General features: G+C 44.8%; 1 protein-coding gene across 1 annotated transcript in view; it reads right to left on the bottom strand.

Moving 5' to 3' along the window:
• The window catches only part of LOC120980017 (intestinal mucin-like protein), a 69,534-nt gene that overhangs the window by 3,008 nt on the left and 41,984 nt on the right, over positions 1-24,542 (bottom strand). The window contains exons 8-9 of the mRNA XM_040408882.1: positions 1,949-2,058; positions 1,439-1,508 (exon numbers count right to left, since the gene is read on the bottom strand). Coding sequence (XP_040264816.1) covers positions 1,439-1,508; positions 1,949-2,058 — 180 coding nt within the window. The remainder of the gene's footprint in view (positions 1-1,438; positions 1,509-1,948; positions 2,059-24,542) is intronic.

Genomic DNA, 24,542 nt, shown 5'->3' with positions numbered 1-24,542 from the left:
ACTGTAACGGAACGCCTAGCACCCCGACCGGGTACCTCCGTCGATAGATGCTCCTAGTGCTTCCAGAGGACTCCAAGCACTCCACTCGACACCGTCAGCACTGCAGACCCCACGAACCGCCGAAGCTTGGTGGAGGTCTCGCCGTCTCCTACCCACCCTGGACCTACGACAAGGCTCCAGGCTCCAGTGGGTGAACCTCTAATAAATCCAGAGACAGGAACCAGGAACAAGCTCTTACAAGAGCTTATACTCAGGGGAGTATTATGATATAGCAATCCCCAAGAGTGTAGTTATCCCATGAGCCAAACATGAGCCAAGACTTCATGAAGGTATAAAACAGGAACCCTCTTTATTTTAACACAAGCATTGATTTATACACATCTTCCAACAAGGCCACCACCCACAGGGCTTTGTAAAAACAGCCAATCACATGTATTTACAGTATTCAACCTTCCCAGCAATTGTACACAAAATCCCCTTCCCTCTGTCTGTAACGCAATAAACAAAATACAATGAGCATTGTCTGAGACGCAATTAACTAACACAATGAGCATTGTCTAAGACGCAATCCACAAAATACAATTACCAAATGTAATGGACTAATTAGTGGGGGTGAGAGTTCAAGTTAGTCCAAGTCCTTTGTGAACAAATGAGGCCTGGCTGATGAGAGGGCCCATAATCCTGGGGCAAGAGGCTAGTAGCCAGGCCCCTCCAAAACCCAGTGGCGAGGTTGGTTTCGCCACACAAGTTGTGACGGTATCATCAGTGTCACCGTCTAGTATTCCCTTCTCCCCTTGAAATAGCACAGCCAAATAATCCACAGAGCAATAAATAGCTATTATCGCTATCATCGCTGGTATCGCTGGTATCGCCAAATAAGTCTATACATTAGGCAAAGCTGAATGCTAGAAATACTTTACTGGAAGGCTTCACATTGAAAAATACAATTGCTTTTATCCCCTGCTCCCATGCAAGGGAGACACCCACAACAAACATACATTAACCCATAACACAAAGGTTACAACCCACATAGACACGATGGTTAACATAATCAACACAGGCAGGAGAATACACATTGCCCTCTGTCCTGAGAGACAATCGAAATACAACTCGGTTGTCTCCAGGACAGAGGACAATCGCCAATACACACAGAGAAACAATAGAACAGACATCACTTACTCAAACATACAATGTCCCACCCTTTACAATACACATAGACATTTAACACATACCAAAATGGCACGAATTAGACCAGGAATTCAAAAGTTAGTACAAGTCTCTTTGGCCTGGCTGTACTCATGGCTTTTCTGCACAAAACCGGTGCATTCAACATGGGACCATAATCGCATGGTAAGAGGCTGGCAGGTAGTCCTTTCCAAGCACACAGACCCTGCCTGATTGCAAACCCGCCACTAGAGTAGCTTAGATCAGAACATACTGATTGCATCTGCTGACTGACCCAAGAACGAGAATAATTTACGTGGTGAACATCAAGCGACGTGTTATTGCTGAAGACAATTAACATATCGGAGACGGTAGACAAGTGAGGAAAATGAGATATGAATGCATGAGTAATGAACATGTGATCCGGGCCAGGGAGTACCTGGCGAAGACAGCACCGGACACGCGGTAAGATTGAGCCGAGGCGTACCAAGCAAAGGTGTGGCACAGCAGCGGTACCTGGAAGAAAACCAGCATGAGAGCGAGTGGAAGAGACCAGAGACCCAAAGGACAAAAACAAAATGCTTGAAATGGAAGTAGACCCTAGCGGGCACGCCGGACCACCGTAAACCTAACCCAGCTAAAAACATTGAGACTTGGTTGGGCAGGGAACCCGGGCGTACCTGGTAAATCAACAGGTTGAATAACACACAGAGAAGGTGAAAAGGTAAGGAGAAGGAGGAATGAAATGTACAAGTAATGAAGACAGACTCAAGCCAGGGCTTACCTGGCGAGGACAATAAAGACATAGGCTATGACTGAGCCTGGGCGTACCAGGCGCAGAGTGGTACAGCAGCGGCGCCCGGAAGAAGACCAACGCGAGAGCAGGCGAAAGACCTGAAAAAACAGAGGAAGAAGAGAAAGCATGAGGCATGACAGGCGAGATAAGACCCAAGTGGATCCTGCCGGGCCCATGGTAACCTATACTCCTGAGAGGGATAGCCAGAATGGTGAAGAAGACGTGATGAAGCAGAGAAACCAGAGTGCACCTGACGAGATGAACTGAATGAACAGACATGCGGGCTGAGCGTATCAGGCGAACAAACGTGGCCTGAGCGTATCAGACACAACAAACGTAACTAGTAACGAGAAACGTAGACGTACATGACAGCAGACAAGCTTGGATAATAACGGAGGTACCCGAGCAGACAATACGTTGACATGTTGGCAGGCGAATGCCAGGGCGTACCTGGCGGGTATCGCGGGCATTACATAACGAGATGAATAGGGTAACAGACATGCAGCCTGAGCGTATCAGGCGAAATAACGTGGTCTGAGCGTATCAGACTCAACAGACATGAGGAAAATAACGAAAGGACGCAGGGACATACATGACATCAGACAAGCTGAGACTACCAAAATGTGTAAGACAAGTGATGTGGCCCCCACCGGGTATACCAGACCCGAGACGGGATAAAACATCAAATCAGACATGAGCCCTGAATGGCCTTGTGAGAGGAATCGTGACCCTCGTGAGTCAGAAATGGAGGTGCGGGAGAGTTGCAAATGCTGAATACATGTAAACCCAGAATTACGTATGCCGTTGCCCCTGGGTCAGAGCCCTAAATGCATGTGTGACTCCTCCTATAAGTGATGTGCTGCCCTGAAGAGCCGGCCGGGTGGTAAGGCAATGGGAAATGAATTAGCATTGTTATTAGGCTCATATGGACTTGGATCCCCCACTAAAGGTCCTGTGAGATGGCTGGACCTAATTCCACCGAAGAGTTCCCCAGTTGTGTCAATAAGAAAGACTGACGAGCTGGACAATCGTTGGCTGGTCGTCTACTGTGCCCTCACCACTGCGGCCGGCAGCTGCGGGCGTAGCTATGGCAACATGTGACGCTGAACAGGAAAACCTCCTGGCGCTAGGCAGAGCAGCACTCCTGCCAGTGAGGATTTGTGAAGCCTGGCAGCGGAACACGTGCAGGGCATGTCTGTATCCGGCCGGTACGGCGTGATGGGGAGAGCAGCCTGCAGCCAGACCACAAGCTGCGGCCGCTGGGGCTCTCTCGTACTTACCTGGACACCCAAGGAACGACAGCCGAGTAGGGATTCTTATTCAAATATGGAAGTGTGAGTAGGTGCCAGTGTTGACACATAATTTGACATAACAGTAAGTCATTTGAGTCTAATATTAGTTCACTGAAATTCAACATCAAACATTATCTTACTTGCAACTCTGAATATGCTGTTTATTTACCTGAATGTACGGTATATACAGTTGGCTATATTTAAGCAAGATCTTCTGGATCTACAAATTGCAGTTGATCCAAACTTATGTCTTTAATGAGATCACCAAAACAGTTCTGTAATATCATTTTGAAAACTCGAACCTAGTTACAACGGCATTGTCTGCCATTACATGTACTGTATATATACTAAATCCATTCGTTTAATCCCAGTATCCAATTTTTATATCAGGAATTTTGATGCACTCTTGTGGCTTCTTCTAGTATTGCAAATCTAGATTATTTATGGGGTAACCTCCGTATGTAAGTAATTTTATTGGCAGATAACAATTAAAATAGAGATGATTGAACCAGTCAAGATTAGTTTTGGGTCTGGTTTGCTGATTTTTTGAAGTTTAGTTCAGTACTGAATGGGTTCAGGCTGAACCAAAGTTGCTCCAATTGCCCTGAAAGTTGGTATATAACCCCTCTATCCTCCTAGGACTCAAAGGGGCACATTTATTAAGACTAGCGTTTCAGAATTGATATCACTCATAGCTGGCGCTGGCCTCTACATAACTTCAGCCAATAGTAACAGTAATAGTAGTAGTGATAGTGGTGGCAGATGCTTTGCGTTAATGGTGGTGGCAGCAGGGAATTAACAGCAAGGAGCAGCAGCAGCGACTGAAGCAGCAACCATATGGTACAGGCAGAAAGGCATCAGCACGATGGAGGAAGCAGCAGCCGTACAGAACGTGATGGTAGACAGTTTGCATTAGAGGCATGATTGAGACAGCAGCTGTACGGAATGTGATGGTAGGCAGCAGCATCCGTACAGAACGCGATGATAGGCAGGTAGCATTAGTGGCATGATGGAGGCGGCAGCAGCATCCGTACAGAACGCGATGATAGGCAGGTAGCATTAGTGGCATGATGGAGGCGGCAGCAGCATTCGTAAAAAAGATGATGGTAGGAAGGTAGCATTAGTGGCATGATGGAGGTGGCAGCAGGAGCCATACAGAATGTGATGGTAGGCAGACAGACAGCATTGGCACAATGTAGGTGACAGCAGCAGCCATACAGAACATATTAGTAGGCAGACAGACAGCTACAGTGGCAAGATGGGGCACCGCCAGCAAGGCTAGATCTATTCATCGGAATCAGCTAGAGGAGTGTGACTATCCTCATAAAAGGGCTTCAGCACTAGTGATGAGCAGCATAGGCAATATTCGTTTTCGCAATATTTCACAAATTTTTGATATACGATTCATGATATACGCAAAAAATTAGCATTCTATAATTTGCGATCTACAGTCATTATTTTTGCGATTGAGCAAATCTGCACTAATAATGCACATTTATTTTGCGCACCCCGGTTCTTCGTCTCGCGAGATCTCGGATTTTAAATAAAAATTTAGCGAGACGAAGAACCGGGGTGCGCCGAGTCAACAACGGAGAGCGGCGAAGACAGAAGGAGAACCCCGGTTCTTTGTCTCGCTAAATTTTTATTTAAAATCCGAGATCTCGCGAGACGAAGAACCGGGGTGCGCCGAGTCAACAACGGAGAGCGGCGAAGACAGAAGGAGAACCCCAGTTCTTCGTCTCGCTAAATTTTTATTTAAAATCCGAGATCTCGCGAGACGAAGAACCGGGGTGCGCCGAGTCAACAACGGAGAGCGGCGAAGACAGAAGGAGAACCCCGGAGAGTTGAGAAGACCCCCCGGATAGCGGAGAAGACCCGTCGGGATAGCGGAAGAAGAAGAAGAGCCCCCCCTGGTAAAAGAGCTAATAAAGAAGACAGGGGGCGGCCTCCGGAGCAGAAAAATAAAATATTTTAATACACTGTGTGGTTTATTTGTGTTTTTACCACTTTTCTTGCAGGTGAATGGGTAGGGGTACGATGTACCCCATACTCATTCACTTAGGGTGGGGGGCCGGTATCTGGGGGCCCCCTTATTAAAGGGGGCTCCCAGATTCCGATAAGCCTCCCGCCTGCATACCCCGACAACCAACGGCCAGGGTTGTCGGGAAGGGGCCCTGTCCTCATCAACATGGGGACAGGGTGCTCTGAGGTGGGGGGGCCGCAGTGCGCCCCCTGCCCCAGAGCACCCAACCCCCCCATGTTGAGGGCATGCAGCCTGGTACGGCTCAGGAGGGGGGGGGGGGCGCTCGCTCGTCCCCACTCCCTTCCTGGCTGGCCGGGTAGCGTGCTTTGGATACGGGTCTGGTATGGATTGTAGGGGGACCCCCTACGCCGTTTTTTTCGGCGTAGGGGGGGCTCTCCTTACAACCCATAACAGACCTAAGGGCCCGGTATGCTCCTGAGGGGGGGACCCATGCCGGATTTTTATTTAAAATCCGGCGGGGACTTCCCCCTCAGAATTCATAACAAACGCCGCACACGTGTAGAATTGGCGGGAATGCAAGTCGGATCTCCCGTCGCTTCTATGACGGCTCTGTCTCCATCGCGGCAAGCCAGCTCGGCGCTGGCTCCCGCGATGGGGCTCGTAGGTGCTCAATCTCGCCGAGAAAGAGAGCGAGATTGACACAAAATCGGGTTCACCTACTGTAACTATCTAATGTAATTAAATAAGGATCCAGATGAGTCTGCAAAGCGCAGAGCACAGCAATTACACTGCTCTCTCTCTTAGAACTGCAAAAAAACTGCAGAAAATGGCTGCTGAGGAGTTTCTTATGTAGTAAAGGGACAGGCAACGTTCCTATCGGGTGCTAGGGATGTTGCTAAGCTCTGACAAAGATATTGCAGCCTTCTCATTGGCCCACAAGCAAGAAGAAGTAGTACTGATGAAAAAACTAGAATTTTCACGATTACGAATATATAGCACTATATTCTAGATTTTCACAAATTCTCTAAGTGCTGATATTCGCAATAAAAATTTGCGATTAGAATATTTGCGATCAACACTATTCAGCACCTTACAGGTGTCTCGGATGAGCTGCCACTGCCTGACCTCGAAGCAACACATGCTCCCTGCTGCTGCTGAGGCTGTCTGGTGCTTGAAAAAATCGTTCATGGCTTTCAACTGATCAGCTCCAACACGGCATGCTTGACCTGACACATGTGATAGGAAGGAGGGGTATAGTGAGCAACTCCTGCCCTGCTGTTGTTGGGGATGGGAACATGTCCATGGAGAAGGAGGAGGCGGATAAGTGCCTGGTGTGGGAGCCAGACAAGCCTTGCTGCTGCCAAAAAAAACATTGACCCAGTGGGCTGTGAAAGACATGTACTGTCCCTGCACATAAGGATCCATTCACACGTCCTTAGAATGGGTCCGGATCCATTCCTCAACGTTGCGGAATGAATCCAGACTCATTCATTCTCTATGGGGCCGGAAGAGATGTGGACAGCACACAGTGTGCTGTCCGCATCCGCATTTCCGGAGCGTGGCCCCGCTCTTCCGGTCCCGAAAAAAATAGAACATGTTCTATTCTTGTCCGCAACAAGAATAGGCAGTTCTATGGGGGTGTCAGCCGTGCGTATTGCGGATCACAATACACTATGGACGTGTGAATGGACCCTTAGAGCTGCTCCTGGTGTCCACCATGGCATGAACCTTGCTGCACAGTAAGAATCACAAGAAGTGGCCCACATTGTCCACCACATGAGAGTACAAGACAGGGGTGTCTTTTTGGTAGAAATAAGGCTGGCTAGGAATCTTCCAGTGAGGCTATGTGCATGCAATTAGCTCACTAAAAGCAGCAGACTCCAATAAATAGTATGGCAACAACTGCACTGCCAGCAACTTGGCCAGGTGGGAATTAAGCTTGTGCACCATAGGATTGCTGGGCACGTAGAATTGTTTTCTGGCCACACATTCCGTTATCAATGGATGACAATGGCATGGAGGAGGAGGGGTTTGAATGGAAGAAATGGAAAGAGATGATGACGATATGAAAGACACCATACTCCCCGTGAATGCGGCCTGGCTGCCGCAAGGGGAACCAGGAGAAGGAGAGAACTCCTGCTGTGGTGGCTGGCTCCACCTCTGTTTGCTCATGGGATTGGGTGATGCGCTGTCACGCCATGCCCTGTGGGTGTTATGAGACGATCTGTCAGAAATGCTGCACGTGACTCGATCTGACAGTTTGTTTTGTTTTGGATTTGAACAGAATCCCACCTCCTATCAGGTGTGGTTTGTTTGGTCATTGGGGTGGCTATTTATTCCTCCCTCTCCCTATAGCCTTTGCGGGTTATAGTTCTTCCTTGTTTGAGCGCTGGAAATTTTGGTGGATCGTCTGCTCCAACTCATCTATAGATAAGTCCTTTTCCCTTCTTCCTTCTGTGTCTGTTTTTACTAGGCCCCTAGAGGGACGCTAGCTCCTTCGGTGGTTGAAGGAGCTGGTAGTCTCTTTCCCTTTTCCCTACTGCTGAGGGTTTGGTCCAGTGTGTTACAGCTTTAGGTACGTGGGCATGTGCATATCTACCATCGAAATATGCACATGGGCATAGCAGCATAGGGAAAGTCTTTTAGGGATTGCTAGGAGGTGACCCCTTTGTTCCCTAGATTTTGGGGCCTAGTCAGTGGTTTTGTTTGCTTTGCCGGTTCCTGTTTCCTTCCCTTATCTTACCTACCGTGACAGCTGCTTCATGTACCTCAGTAGAGCTATGGTGCCTACATTTGTGTTTGCCTTCCCATGTCATACGTTGCTCTTGCACAGCTTGCACAAGGCAATGCTTTTGTCTTCCGGCAGCGTGATGAAGAAAATGCCACATAGGAGATGGAAGAGGCAGCCAAGCGTGGCTTATCCCTGGCACATTTTGGGCCTAACCCACCCACAGTATCAGAGGCATCACCAGATCCCAAAGCAGACATGGCCCTGGCTGTTCTTTTGGAGGTATGTGGCCTCTGCTCTTTATTGCTGCTGCCATCACCCTCCTCCTCTGTTGCCTCCACCTCAGCACCCTGTTCCATTTCTCAGGTCCCATCCAGCACACAATCATCATCAGAGTCCTCACCCTCCCTTTCGCTTCTATCAGACTGTAAGATGTCATGGTGGGTTCTTTGGCACCCTTCCTCTTCTTTGCCGGCTAAGGGGGGCCATTACTACCACCACCAACACAGTGATGGGGTTTTCTTGCCATCTCTTAGGAAAAAAGAAGGTGCCCCTCTAGGAATGGGCAACAAAGACTGAGAGGCCTCCACTGAAAGCCCTATTTGCAGCTGCATGGAGGAGGAGCAGGAGCAGGAGGAACACTGTGACCCCTTGGTCCACCCACAGTATCGGACTCTGAAGTCACCTCCACGTCATCCTGCTGCGACTTAGAGGAAGAGTGAGCCATCCAATCCACAAATTCATCCTCTTTCTCCTCAACTATAATATATTGCCTTTCCCAAGCCAGCAGGGACAGCTGCGGCCTACTAGTACTACTTCTGGCTGGATAGTTGGTGCTGCTACTACCCAAATTCTGGCTCTATATCTTTCAATTGGAACCCTTTCGTAGCCCTGACATTGTTGAGCCTCTCAGATAATGTGTACAACCCTGTGTATTGGTGTAGTAATCACGTACACATGTTGCTAGTTTCAATATAATCAACGACCCCCCCAAAAAAAATGTATCAAAAATGTACAGGGAGACGGATTTAGAACTAGATTCGTTATCACTTACTAGAAAAGTTTGTGTGCTATCCTGTGTATTGGTGTAATAATCACATATCTACTGTATACTGCTAGTTTCAATATAAAACAAAACCAGTAAAAAAAAAAAAATATTGGAAACATGTTTGTGAACACAGAAATACAGGGAAATTGATTAAGGCCTGAATTTATTATCCCCCACAGATACTTTTGTGTGCTGGCCTGTGTATTGGAGTTGATCACCTATATACTGGATATACACCAATAATAAATGACTTACAGAAGTGAGTACCCGTGCCAACCCTGCACGTGAAGTAAAACACCAAAAAAGAAAAACGGGGCTAGCACAAATAATAATGGATATAAACTTTATTATAGTCTCAGTACGAGACAAAATACAATAAAATACAAGCAAAAGGATAGAAAACACACAGGACGACATAGGACACCACTAATCGCTCAACATATCGAGGCTGGAGAAATAGTATAAATATCACATGACGTATACATAGCCCAAAATATGTGTCTAGTACATATAACCAGCCAAAACTATAAGGACAGAGTAAAAATCAGATACAGTACAAAGAAGTATAAAGTGCATAGTGCAAATGTTACAAAGTACATAGATCTATTATACTGAATTGTCCACTAAAGAGCCATAGAGTAAATACCTGAGTGGTGAACCAGAAAGCCCCAACGCACGTTTCGCGTAAGCTTCTTCAGGGGGGAAATAGGTGTGTATACAGGGGAAGCTAATAGGATGACTTATATAGCTAGGTAGTTTAATTATAGACCATAAACAGCTGAAGGGAGACATGTGTGGCCACACATGGAAGGGAAGCGAGTGCGCTCCACCATGGAACGCATTGCGTCACTTCTGGTCTGCGGAAGGGACGGCCCGCGTCGTGAAACGCAAGGCGTCACTTCCGGTGTACAAGAAAGGAGAAGATGGACAGCAGTCTGAGGGACATGAATAGCATATACACTCACCTAAAGAATTATTAGGAACACCATACTAATACGGTGTTGGACCCCCTTTTGCCTTCAGAACTGCCTTAATTCTACGTGGCATTGATTCAACAAGGTGCTGATAGCATTCTTTAGAAATGTTGGCCCATATTGATAGGATAGCATCTTGCAGTTGACAGAGATTTGAGGGATGCACATCCAGGGCACGAAGCTCCCTTCCCACCACATCCCAAAGATGCTCAATTGGGTTGAGATCTGGTGACTGTGGGGGCCATTTTAGTACAGTGAACTCATTGTCATGTTCAAGAAACCATTTTTCCAGTCTTCAACAGTCCAATTTTGGTGAGCTCGTGCAAATTGTAGCCTCTTTTTCCTATTTGTAGTGGAGATGAGTGGTACCCGGTGGGGTCTTCTGCTGTTGTAGACCATCCGCCTGAAGGTTGTGCATGTTGTGGCTTCACAAATGCTTTGCTGCATATCTCGGTTGTAACGAGTGGTTATTTCAGTCAATGTTGCTCTTCTATCAGCTTGAATCAGTCGGCCCATTTTCCTCTGACCTCTAGCATCAACAAGGCATTTTCGCCCACAGGACTGCCACATACTGGATGTTTTTCCCTTTTCACACCATTCTTTGTAAACCCTAGAAATGGTTGTGCATGAAAATCCCAGTAACTGAGCAGATTGTGAAATACTCAGACCGGCCCGTCTGGCACCAACAACCATGCCACGCTCAAAATTGCTTAAATCACCTTTCTTTCCCATTCTGACATTCAGTTTGGAGTTCAGGAGATTGTCTTGACCAGGACCACAACCCTACATGCATTGAAGCAACTGCCATGTGATTGGTTGACTAGATAATTGCATTAATGAGAAATAGAACAGGTGTTTCTAATAATTCTTTAGGTGAGTGTAAATGACCAAGCAGATGGTGCCATGGTGAATACCTACATCATTATAATCAGATACTATACCAATACTATGACCTTATTAAAATAATAAAATCAGACATACCGGAAGTGCGCAAAGACGATCACATGACCATGTGGAACGCAACTTTCCGGACGCCGAAAAAAGTGCAGTACTATCAGTATATAATGAAAATACATAAGAACAGAATTGTGTAACAAAAAATGTGCTTATATAGTAATAATGTACAGGGAAGTGGTGTTTATGGCACTCAACGCAAAATTGCGCTAGAGAGCAAATAAGAGATACACAACAGTGAATACAAATATGTGTCAACGTGTATATATATGATATATAGACAGGATGTGATAAAGATAGGTAGGCCATGCCAAAACAGCGATTTTGAAACATCATCTACTTCCCAGACCGTCCCTTACTTTCCGACGAGACAGTAATATCCGAGATGCTTTGGTCCATAGCCATTATCAGGTCACTACCCCTCCCAGACTTTTTGGGTCCAAGGGTCCCAAATAGGGCTGTCGTTCCTGTGGGAATTGTGTGGCATGTGCCAACATCCTCACCACTACTTCTTTTACTGACTCCACAGGCCAGAAGTCCTACCAAATCACCCATACGATTACTTGTAGCACCATTGGGGTAGTGTATGCTGCGAGTTGTCCATGCGGTCTTCAATATGTGGGGCTCACTTCACGTCAACTGAAGCGCCGGACGCGAGAACATGTTCTGGGGATACAATCTGTAGAGAGCGAGGAGGACGACACCTGTATTAAGACAATCCCTCGCCATTTCAAGACCCATCACACTTGTGACGGTTCTCTTTTGAAGGTAAGAGGCATAGATAGGGTCTTTGTAGGTAGTAGGGGTGGAAATTGGAAGCGTTTACTAGCCCAACGCGAGGCTAAATGGATTTTCCAGCTTAATACGGTTACCCCACATGGTTTGAACGAGGGCCTGAGTTTTGCCCCTTTCCTGTAATAATTCTTTACTATACGCTTAGATGGACCGCTGGTGCGGTATTCCTGACTCTTATTCATTCATTATTTGTGTTCCTCTGTGTATTTTCTTTATATGAGTGTTATTTACATGTGTGGGTGTTGGTCCGCTTCCGGCATACATCCACACATGGTTGCTTTTCGGTTTTATCATTTTGGAGGAATCTCCTCCTTACATGCTGTCTTGTATATGCCTGCTTGCTTGTGTCTTATTTTGGTTTTTAATTATGTTTTTCTTTTTGTCAGCTATTCAGGTGTGGCCGCCTCTTATACAAACGGATTTTCCGACTGTATACCTTATATACCTTATCCCTCTTCCTCCTTTCCTTCTTCTTCCCTCCCCCCCCCCCCCCTCCTTCCTTGCCTGGAGAAGATTCTACGGTGGACTCCACATGTTGGGGCCATGGACTGGCTTTGCCTCTGCACTTACATCTTTTAATATTTATTTATTCATATTTCTATTATCACTATTTTACTCACTATATTATATACATTCTTTATATGTGGTATATATATCTTTGCTTGTGTCCAATGATACCTCATCAGTATATTTGTTCACACAGCTAGCTTTTTTGAGTATACTCCTCTAATATGGATGGTTTATATACTTGTCTATTTTTCGCTGTTTTGGCATGGCATACCTATTTCATCACATCCTGTCTATATATCATATATATACACGTTGACACATATTTGTATTCACTGTTGTGTATCTATTATTTGCTCTCTAGAGCAATTTTGCGTTGAGTGCCAAAAACCCCACTTCCCTTACATTATTACTATATAAGCACATTTTTTGTTACACAATTCTGTTCTTATGTATTTTCATGATATACTGATAGTACTGCACTTTTTTCGGCGTCCGGATAGTTGCGTTCCACATGGTCATGTGATCGTCTTTGCGTTCCATGCCGGTGGAACGCACTTCCGGTATGTCCAATTTTATTATTTTAATAAGGTCAGAGTATTGGTATAGTATCTGATTATAATGATGTAGGTATTGACCATGACACCATCTGCTTGGTCATTTATATGCTATTCATGTCCCCTCAGACTGATGTCCATCTTCTCCTTTCTTGTACACCGGAAGTGACGCCTTGCGTTTCACGACGCGGGCCGTCCCTTCCGCAGACCGGAAGTGACGCGATGCGTTCCATGGTGGAGCGCACTCGCTTCCCTTCCATGTGTGGCCACACATGTCTCCCTTCAGCTGTTTATGGTCTATAATTAAACTACCTAGCTATATAAGTCATCCTATTAGCTTCCCCTGTATACACACCTATTTCCCCCCTGAAGAAGCTTACGCGAAACGTGCGTTGGGGCTTTCTGGTTCACCACTCAGGTATTTACTCTATGGCTCTTTAGTGGACAATTCAGTATAATAGATCTATATACTTTGTAACATTTGCACTATGCACTTTATACTTCTTTGTACTGTATCTGATTTTTACTCTGTCCTTATAGTTTTGGCTGGTTATATGTACTAGACACATATTTTGGGCTATGTATACATCATGTGATATTTATACTATTTCTCCAGCCTCGATATGTTGAGCGATTAGTGGTGTCCTATGTCGTCCTGTGTGTTTTCTATCCACCATTGCATTGTCTTTTACTTGTATTTTATTGTATTTTGTCTCGTATTGAGACTATAATAAAGTTTATATCCATTATTATTATTTGTGCTAGCCCCGTTTTTCTTTTTTGGTGTTTCACCTATATACTGGTTTAATTAAATTGAAGAAGTCCCAAAAAATAATATTTCAACCGTGTGTAGAAATAAATGAATGTTAACAGATGACTAAGGGCCAGGCCTCATGCCCAATTTCATGTTAACACTCACAGGTACATTGCTGCTATACCTTGTGTTTTGCTGCACTAATCTTGTATATACTGTATGCTGATTTAATTAAATTGAATAAGTCCCAAAAAATATATTATTCCAACCATGTGAAAACTGAATATATGGAAATGGACAATTGAGGCCTGACCGCTAATATTGCCTTAACAAATTGTTACCGTAGCCTGTGTAATGGTGTACTGATCACCTGTATTTGTTTAATTCAATTGAACAATTCCCAAAAAATGTAATTGCAACCGTGTGGAAACTGAATAAACATAAACGGACGATTGATGTTTGAGGCTCAATTTCATGTTAACACACAGGTGTCACGGCTGAGGATGGGGGAAACCCTCAGCCGTGTGCCGACGGATGATGGTCGCTGCTTGACCAGGACAAACAGGATTAGGGAGCAGGTCACCTCCTACTGCGTCCCTAACCTGACCATAACGCCTACCTGCATGGGCCGACCTTGAAGGTAGGAGGACCCATGTGCAGGAACCTCGGATCCCTACTCGCCCTCCGCCGGTCCCTGGGCTAGGAGTCAGAGTAAGACATCCTGTTCCTTCTGGATCCGGAGGAACAGGAGTCTCACTGGCCAAGCTGCAAGCAAGGGGAAACAAATGGAACCTATGGCAATGGCAGGTACTTGTCACAAACATAGCAGAGACCTACCACAGACAGCCAAGCCTGGAACCCATGTGGATGTACTGCCCACAGACAGCAGCACACAAACACACAACACACGGGAACCCAGGACCACAGGTGCAATAAAGAAACATAAAACCAAACACATCTTCCAGACACCAAAGGACATATATTTAGCTTATGACCAGAAGGTTGGCCCCCACTGGCAGTTGGTAAGTAACCAGGAGGATGTCTACAGCCAGCATGGCTGAAACACCCTCTCTGGCTACTGCCTACAACTGAGGCTTTAAAGGGCCAAGAGGCCACACCCAACAATCAGACACACCCCGTGACTCACACACACTGAAAGGGAGTTAACCTTTCCAAAACCACAGAAGGGAAAACATAACTTAAAGGGGAAGTGTCCAAACACCAAACACACTGTGGCTGTTGCCGCAGGCAACGACATGGGTGGCAAGCGTGTCCTGGGAGTCAGCCCGAAGGCCGGGACACTGCCACCACATGTACATCATACCACCAAACGTTGCCACGGACAGCCACAGTGCAGGGAGAATGTCAGTGCACACCAAACATAAACAAAGTGCACACAGACATACCAAAGTGCTTACAAACGCGCACACAACTCTGAGGGAACCGCACACATAGCTGTTGTCCGCGGCAACCGCACCTGAGGCCAACTACATTATACCTCAAGCTGCGGTTGACACTACAACCCAAAACCGCGGGCAACAGTATGCGGCTCCCAAGGATTCACGGCCAAAACCGTGGCCGTGACACTAGGTAGATTGCTGCTATACATGGTTTTTTGCTACAATAAGCACGTATACAAGCTAGTAAATCAAATAGAACTTCCGGAAAAAAAAAATATTCAACTGTGTGGAAATGGAATTCATGGAAACGGACGATTGAGGCCTGACACTCAATTTCTTATAATTACTTACAGGTAGATTGCTGTCCTACACTGTGTCTTGTAGTGATCTCATATATATTTTTATATATATATATATATATATATATATATACCGTATTTTTCGCTTTATAAGACGCACTTTCCCCCCCCCCAAAAGTGGGGGGAAAATGGCAGTGCGTCTTATAAAGCGAACACTGCCATGTTTACTTTGCTGACGCTGATACATCGTAAGCCGCGATGTATCAGAGGGGTGGGAGGAGGGGACGGAGGCTGGCAACACTCGCGGCGGGGCCCGATGCAGTCACTGTACTGTAATACATCGGGCCCCGCTCACGGTAATTATCACATGTGAAGTCAATTATCTTCAAGCAGTGTCTCTGCTTTTAACTAGGGCAATCCTCTGTAGTGCAACTCACTATGAAAGCGGCAGGCAGGGCGGCAGCGTAACCTCGCGATGCTCACTCATTCATGAAGGAAGTGGGAGGAGCGTGAATGAGTGAGCATCGCAAGGTTACGCTGCCGCCCTGCCTGCCGCTTTCATAGTGAGTTGTACTACTACAGAGGATTGCCCTAGTTAAAAGCAGAGACACTGCTTGAAGATAATAGACTTTACATATGAAAGCTGCTTAATTACACTGTGCTTTCTTCTATACCAGTACTCACTATGAAAGCAGCGGTCAAGCCGGCGCGTGACGTCACTCACTCGGTCATGCTCCTCCCACTTCATTAATGAAGCTGGCAGGAGCGTGACTGACTGAGTGAGTGACGTCACGTGCTGGCCGGACTGCTGCTTTTATAGTGAGTACTGGTATAGAAGAAAGCAGAGCCATTAAAAGATTTTACATATAAAGTCTACTGTGTGCCCTGTGGTGTAATGGGGGTCACTATTCGCACAGGGACAATATACTGTGACACATATGATACTGTGACCAGCATAAGATCATCTTATGCTGGTCACAGTATCATATGTGTCACAGTATATTGTCCCTGTGTGAATAGTGACCCCCATTACATAAGATGCTATATATGATGCTACATCCCCCGTAGTAGTGTATCATCCACACATCCCCCTCATAACAGTGCGTCATCCACAGGTCCCCCCATAACAGTGTCATCCACAGGTCCCCCCATAACAGTGCGTCATCCACAGATCCCCCATAACAGTGCGTCATCCACAGGTCCCCCCATAACAGTGTCATCCACAGGTCCCCCCATAACAGTGTCAGCCACAGGTCCCCCCATAACAGGTCCCCCCATAACAGTGTCATCCACAGGTCCCCCCATAACAGTGTCATCCACAGGTCCCCCCATAACAGTGTCATTCACAGGTCCCCCCATAACAGTGTCATCCACAGGTCCCCCCATAACAGTGTCATCCACAGGTCCCCCCATAACAGTGTCATCCACAGGTCCCCCCATAACAGTGTCATCCACAGGTCCCCCATAACAGTGCGTCATCCACAGACCACCATTAGTTCAAAACCCAGCAAAAGCACACCTTTTGGTTAAATTTTTTTTTTCTTATTTTCCTCCTCAAAAATCTAGGTGCGTCTTATCATCAGGTGCGTCTTATAAAGCGTAAAATACGGTATATATATATATATACAGTACAGACCAAAAGTTTGGATACACCTTCTCATTCAAAGGCCTCCTGCACACGACCGTTGTGTGCATCCGCGTCCGTGGTTCCGTTTTCCGTTTTTTTTTCGCGGACCCATTGACTTTCAATGGGTCCGTGGAAAAATCGGAAAATGCACCGTTTGGCAGCCGCATCCGTGATCCGTGTTTCCTGGCCGTGAAAAAAATATGACCTGTCCTATTTTTTTCACGGTCAACGGTTCGCGGACCCATTTAAGTCAATGGGTCCGTGAAATATCACGGATGCACACAAGATTGTCATCCGCGTCCGTGATCCGTGTCCGTGATCCGTGTCCGTTTTTTCCTATCATTTCAATGGCAAACTTGACTTCGATTTTTTTTTTCATTTTTCATGTCCGTGGATCCTCCAAAAATCAAGGAAGACCCACGGATGAAAAAACGGTCACGGATCACGGACCAACGGAACCCCATTTTGTGGACCGTGAAAAAATACTGTCGTGTGCAGGAGGCCAAAGAGTTTTCTTTATTTTCATGACTATGAAGGCATCAAAACTATGAATTAACACATGTGGAATTATATACATAACAAACAAGTGTGAAACAACTGAAAATATGTCATATTCTAGGTTCTTCAAAGTAACCACCTTTTGCTTTGATTACTGCTTTGCACACTCTTGGCATTCTCTTGATGAGCTTCAAGAGGTAGTCCCCTGAAATGGTCTTCCAACAGTCTTGAAGGAGTTCGCAGAGATGCTTAGCACTTGTTGGCCCTTTTGCCTTCACTCTGCGGTCCAGATCACCCCAAACCATCTCGATTGGGTTCAGGTCCGGTGACTGTGGAGGCCAGGTCATCTGGCGCAGCACCCCATCACTCTCCTTCATGGTCAAATAGCCCTTACTTTCAAAGTTTTCCCAATTTTTCGGCTGACTGACTGACCTTCATTTCTTAAAGTAATGATGGCCACTCGTTTTTGTTTATTTAGCTGCTTTTTTCTTGCCATAATACAAATTCTAACAGTCTATTCAGTAGGACTATCTGCTGTGTATCCACCTGACTTCTCCTCAACGCAACTGATGGTCCCAACCCCATTTATAAGGCAAGAAATCCCACTTATTAAACCTGACAGGGCACACCTGTGAAGTGAAAACCATTTCAGGGGACTACCTCTTGAAGCTTATCAAGAGAATGCCAAGAGTGTGCAAAGCAGTAATCAAAGCAAAAGGTGGCTACTTTGAAGAACCTAGAATATGACATATTTTCAGTTGTTTCACACTTGTTTGCTATGTATATAATTCCACATGTGTTAATTCAAAATTTTGATGCCTTCAGTGTGAATCTACAATTGTCATAGTCATGAAAATAAATAAAACTCTTTGAATGAGAAGGTGTGTCCAAACTTTTGGTCTGTACTGTACATCAAGGGAACCCCAGGGTCATCAAGGTCATGGGCATCGAGGCTGTCAGCCCCCCTAAACGAGGGGGAGACTGGGATAAGATCCTATTACAGCGCGAGTCATGGTGGATATTCCTTCTACAGACTGTTACAACGACAGGTCTCAATGAACAGCTGAATTACAGCTGTTTCCTGTAGACAAGTGTCTGTTCTTGGTGACCATCTCTACTAGCTTAATTGGCTCAATTTTATCTATAATGCCCGTCCCCTTTAAATCGGCAGTATTCTGCTTAGGGCCTTTATCACTGTCATTTACTTGATATTGCTTCATTACTTCATCATTCTCACCACCTATAATGTTGACTGGTCGGTATTCACCAGCGATTAGACCTTTCCTGAGACATAAGATTATCTCTGGTATTGACTCGTTGTGACCTGTCTTTCTGTTTGCATCACTGTACGTTAGTCGATTTTATCCACCATTAGATGAATAGCCTCAAATATCTTTAATTAGAACCGACTGTGGTTCAAAATATTCAGGTGTATTTTCGAAAGTCAGATCGTTTTTACACCATCGAATATCATGTAGCAATCGATATTATAGTTACTTCTGACTATTTTCGTCGTCTTGGACGGCCACCGCGATCTCGCGATATCCAGTACGAGATCGCGCATGCGCAGGAGTACTATTTCAACCAGGCACTTTTTCCCTGCGCTTAAGGCCTCGTTCCGATTCTGCGGTGGACGCATGCTCTGCGCTTACGTGCGGGCTGGCGCCCTCATTGGCCATGGACCTTACAGGTGGCAGCAGTGGGAACCAGGTAGGTAGTTATTTAAACGAGGAGAGAACGCCAGGTTAGTTGGCGTCCCAGGTGTAGGTATATTCATCCATATACTGCATTATTCCTTTACCTCTCATCTATGAGGAAGCCCACGGAGGATCCGACCATCTTGGTGTACCTCAAGACCAGCTGACTGACCGTGTCATTTCTAGTCTGTTAGATTGATCATCTCATCCAGGGATCGATCTGCTTGATTTTCTTTCATCTCCCCTGCTTCATGTCCTGGCAGTGAAACATGCGTGTAGGGATTTTTTTTTCATGCATTTTTAGGGACACATAGAATTTCAGATTGAGGGACAGGTTCCAGACGGGGTCGTCCTTATAAGGACGAGTGCCCTGTGGTCAGGCTGCTACCATACCTTTAGTATCAGGGCTGACTGGCTAGACAGCTATAGGGATCATATAGGGACCCTGCCCACTTGTGTATTATTGCCAGCCTTTTTGTTTTTCCCTGATGTTTATCCGGATATCCATACAGGATGAGCAACTATCAAACACATCGTGTGGTGTAGCATCTGATGACCGTTTCTGGGTACCGGTAGGACACGCTGGTTACTCAGTGCCGCTGTGCACTTTAAATTATTGTATTTAATTTTTGGGATAATCATAGGCATTATTGATTAGTGGTTATCAACCATGTATCCCAATGTTTGTTTTCGCACACTATATTTAGGATTTTTTATCTGCATACTGAATTAAATGTTATGTTTTAGGATTATCCTTTCTGATTTACGTGTTTACTCCAGGTAATCCAGAGTGCAGACATACCACAGATCTGACCTCTCACCCCCTTTTTTTGTATTTAGAGTAGGGCATTGATTAGACCCGTGCTATGGCACCTTATCTTATTTTGCCTCTATAATCCGTCTTTAGGGCCATCCAAGGGCTATTAGGAGGTTACTGAATACATGATCGCCCCTATCGGGGCGGCTATTCCGTTCTATAGGCAGGGCTGTATAGTATAGGGTGAGAATCAGGGAAAGGCTCCCATTTGAACACCACTACCCTACCTATGATATTGTCCCATCCTGTATTGTAGAATACTGATTATTATTTAGTTTATATCAATTGTGGGGTAATTTTAGTAATTTAAATAAAGGCTATGTTTTAGATTTTGGTGGTATTCTCTAAATGTACACAGTCACACAAAGTATGGAACAGTTTGAAAATCAGTTTTTTGGAACAGGAGGCATAATACGATATCTTTCCCTTTCTACAAACACACTGAAGACACTGCTACTGACAGTTTACTTTGAAAATACTGCAGTATCAATGCCACTAACAAATTTGGTCCTAATGCCTTTTATATCAAGTATATCAAGTTATCACGCAGGGATATAAACTGTCTGCCTCCCGGTGTATTGTAAAAAACATGTATGCTGTTTTCCCAAACTTCAATCACCCCAAAATTAAATTTAAACTGTGTGGAGATGAACGAACACAGATTTCTGCCTAGTATGTCATGTTATCACTCACAGATATAATCGTCCGCTTCCCTGCGTATTGTAGGACATGTATATGCTATTTTCCTAAACTTTAACCCAAAAACAAATTTAATTTGAACTGTGTGGAGATGCACCAACACGAATTTCTGCCTAGTATTTCACGTTATCACTCAGAGATATTATATTCCGTTACCTTGCGTGTTTTAAAACATGTACACTCACCTAAAGAATTATTAGGAACACCATACTAATACGGTGTTGGACCCCCTTTTGCCTTCAGAACTGCCTTAATTCTACGTGGCATTGATTCAACAAGGTGCTGATAGCATTCTTTAGAAATGTTGGCCCATATTGATAGGATAGCATCTTGCAGTTGATGGAGATTTGAGGGATGCACATCCAGGGCACGAAGCTCCCGTTCCACCACATCCCAAAGACGCTCTATTGGGTTGAGATCTGGTGACTGTGGGGGCCATTTTAGTACAGTGAACTCATTGTCATGTTCAAGAAACCAATTTGAAATGATTCGAGCTTTGTGACACGGTGCATTATCCTGCTGGAAGTAGCCATCAGAGAATGGATACATGTTCTCATTCTGTTTACGCCAAATTCAGACTCTACCATTTGAATGTCTCAACAGAAATCGAGACTCATCAGACCAGGCAACATTTTTCCAGTCTTCAACAGTCCAATTTTGGTGAGCTCATGCAAATTGTAGCCTCTTTTTCCTATTTGTAGTGGAGATGAGTGGTACCCGGTGGGGTCTTCTGCTGTTGTAGCCCATCCGCTTCAAGGTTGTGCGTGTTGTGGCTTCACAAATGCTTTGCTGCATACCTCGGTTGTAACGAGTGGTTATTTCAGTCCATGTTGCTCTTCTATCAGCTTGAATCAGTCGGCCCATTCTCCTCTGACCTCTAGCATCCACAAGGCATTTTTGCCCACAGGACTGCCGCATACTGGATGTTTTTCCCTTTTCACACCATTCTTTGTAAACCCTAGAAATGGTTGTGCGTGAAAATCCCAGTAACTGAGCAGATTGTGAAATACTCAGACCGGCCCGTCTGGCACCAACAACCATGCCACGCTCAAAATTGCTTAAATCACCTTTCTTTCCCATTCTGACATTCAGTTTGGAGTTCAGGAGATTGTCTTCACCAGGACCACATCCCTAAATGCATTGAAGCAACTGCCATGTGATTGGTTGACTAGATAATTGCATTAATGAGAAATAGAACAGGTGTTCCTAATAATTCTTTAGGTGAGTGTATATGCTGTTATCCCAAACTTCAACCAAAAAAAATGTATATAATTTGAACTGCTTGGAGAAGCAACATCACGGATTTCTGATCAAATGATCCAGCTCCATGAAATTTCAGATAAAATTTTACTTTTACTGACATGATTAAAAGAACTCCATGGTGTCCATATAAAAAATCTGTGTTTCAAAACTATGACTTTTCATTTATAGATACAGTATGTTTATAGATAAACATAATAAAATGTCTGGAAAACGGAATAGTGCAAAACAAATGATGAAAATTAGTAGTGGCATTTGTGGCCACAGTGGTTGGGATTGGGTAGTTGTAGCGACAGTGGAACTCTAGTGGCACTTGGCACTCTAAATATAGAGGGGGCCAAGGAGTCCTCATTAGCATATCATAGTCTGATAAAAGTGGCAGGGAGGGTGAGGACTATGTTCATAATTGTTTGTTTGTTTGTTTGTTAGACAGGACCTGGAAGCCAGAATGGGGTGTTGAGGAGGAGGTAACATCAGAGGAGCAGGGTCGTGGCAGCAATAAAGAGCAAAGGTAACATACAGCGAGAACCTCCAAAAAATAATGGCACATATATTATTCTATTGTGGTCAGTTCAGGAACTGGTGATGCTGCAGATACTGTGGGCACAGGCTCAACACAAGCCAGACCTAGGCCAAGCTCGCCTGCCTCTAGCCCTATTTAGAGGCATTTGCTTGTTCATCGGGTAATCAGCGGCAGTATTACACAGCCAGATCATCTCTAATGAGCCTTCCTACGAACACTTGCCAGCTAAGATCTGGCTGACAATTTACAAGTGTAGCACTAGCTTAAAGGGCTTCTGTCACCCCACTAAAGTCATATATTTTTTTTGGGCTAGTTAAATTACTTATCCTGCGATATATATGAAAATATAATGGTGTTACTTACTTTGATTCAGCAGTTTCTTCTAAAAACAAACTTTTATAATATGTGAATTAGGTCTCTACCAGCAAGTAGGGCGGCTACTTGCTGGTAGCAGCTGCAGAAAACCGCCCCCTCGTCGTGTTGATTGACAGGGCCAGCCGCGATCTCCTCCTCTGGCCAGCCCTGTCGGCATTTTAAAAATTGCGCGCCTGTGTTCATTCTGCGCAGGCGCTCTGAGATGAGGAGGCTCGCCTCCTCAGCACTCCCTCAGTGCGCCTGCGCCGATGACGTCTTCTATTTCGGTGATGTCATTGGCGCAGGCGCACTGAGGGAGTTCTGAGGAGGCGAGCCTCCTCATCTCAGAGCGCCTGCGCAGAATGAACACAGGCGCGCAACTTTTAAAATGCCGACAGGGCTGGCCGGAAGAGGAGATCCCGGCTGGCCCTGTCAATCAACACGACGAGGGGGCGGTTTTCTGCAGCTGCTACCAGCAAGTAGCCGCCCTACTTGCTGGTAGAGACCTAATTTACATATTATAAAAGTTCGTTTTTAGAAGAAACTGCTGAATCAAAGTAAGTAACACCATTATATTTTCAAATATCGCAGGATAAGTAATTTACCTAGCCCAAAAAAAAAAATGACTTTAGTGGGGTGACAGAAGCCCTTTAAGTTGTCCACTTCCATTGTCCAAAGCATCACTTTTGTCAAAAAAAGATAACATCTTTTCATAAAAGTCCTAGGAGACTAGAGGTTGTTATATACCAATTTTATCAGACACAAAACAAATTAACCCCTTAAACCCTTAAGGACTCAGCCCTATTACACCTTAAGGACTTGGCCATTTTTTGAAAATCTGACCAGTGTCACTTTAAGTGCTGATAACTTTAAAAATGCTTTGACTTATCCAGACCATTCTGAGATTGTTTTTTCGTCATATATTGTACTTCATGACACTGGTAAAATGAAGTAAAAAAAAATCTTTTTTTTTATAAAAAAAATACCAAATTTACCAAAAATGTGTAAAAAAGTGCAAATTTCCAAGTTTAAAATTCTATACTTCGATAATACATAGTAATACCTCCAAAAATAGTTATTACTTTACATTCCCCATATGTCTACTTCATGTTTGGATCATTTTGGGAATGATATTTTATTTTTTGGGGATGTTACAAGGCTTAGAAGTTTAGAAGCAAATCTTGAAATTTTTCTGAAATTTTCAAAAACCCAATTTTTAGGGACCAGTTCAGGTCTGAAGTCACTTTGCGAGGCTTACATAATATAAACCACCCAAAAATGACCCCATAAATGACCCCATTCTATAAACTACACCCCTAAAGGTATTCAAAACTGATTTTACAAACTTTGTTAACCCTTTAGGTGTTCCACAAGAATTAATGGAAAATAGAGATACAAATTCAAAATTTCACTTTTTTGGCAGATTTTCCATTTAAATAATTTTTTTCCAGTTACAAAGCAAGGGTTAACAGCCAAACCAAACTCAATATTTATGGCCCTGATTCTGTAGTTTACAGAAACCCCCCATATGTGGTCGTAAACCGCTGTACGGGCACACGGCAGGGCGCAGAAGGAGAGGAATGCCATACGGTTTTTGGAAGGCAGGTTTTGCTGGACTGTTTTTTTTTTACACCATGTCCCATTTGAAGCCCCCCTGATGCACCCCTAGAGTAGAAACTCCAAAAAAGTGACCCGATTTTAGAAACTACGGGATAGGGTGGCAGTTTTGTTGGTACTAGTTTAGGGTACATATGATTTTTGGTTGCTCTATATTACACTTTTTGTGAGTCAAGGTAACAAAAAATAGCTGTTTTG

This window comes from Bufo bufo, chromosome 10, assembly GCF_905171765.1.
Source record: "Bufo bufo chromosome 10, aBufBuf1.1, whole genome shotgun sequence".
Lineage (NCBI taxonomy): Eukaryota > Metazoa > Chordata > Amphibia > Anura > Bufonidae > Bufo > Bufo bufo.
This window is presented reverse-complemented; position numbering and strand designations above follow the sequence as displayed.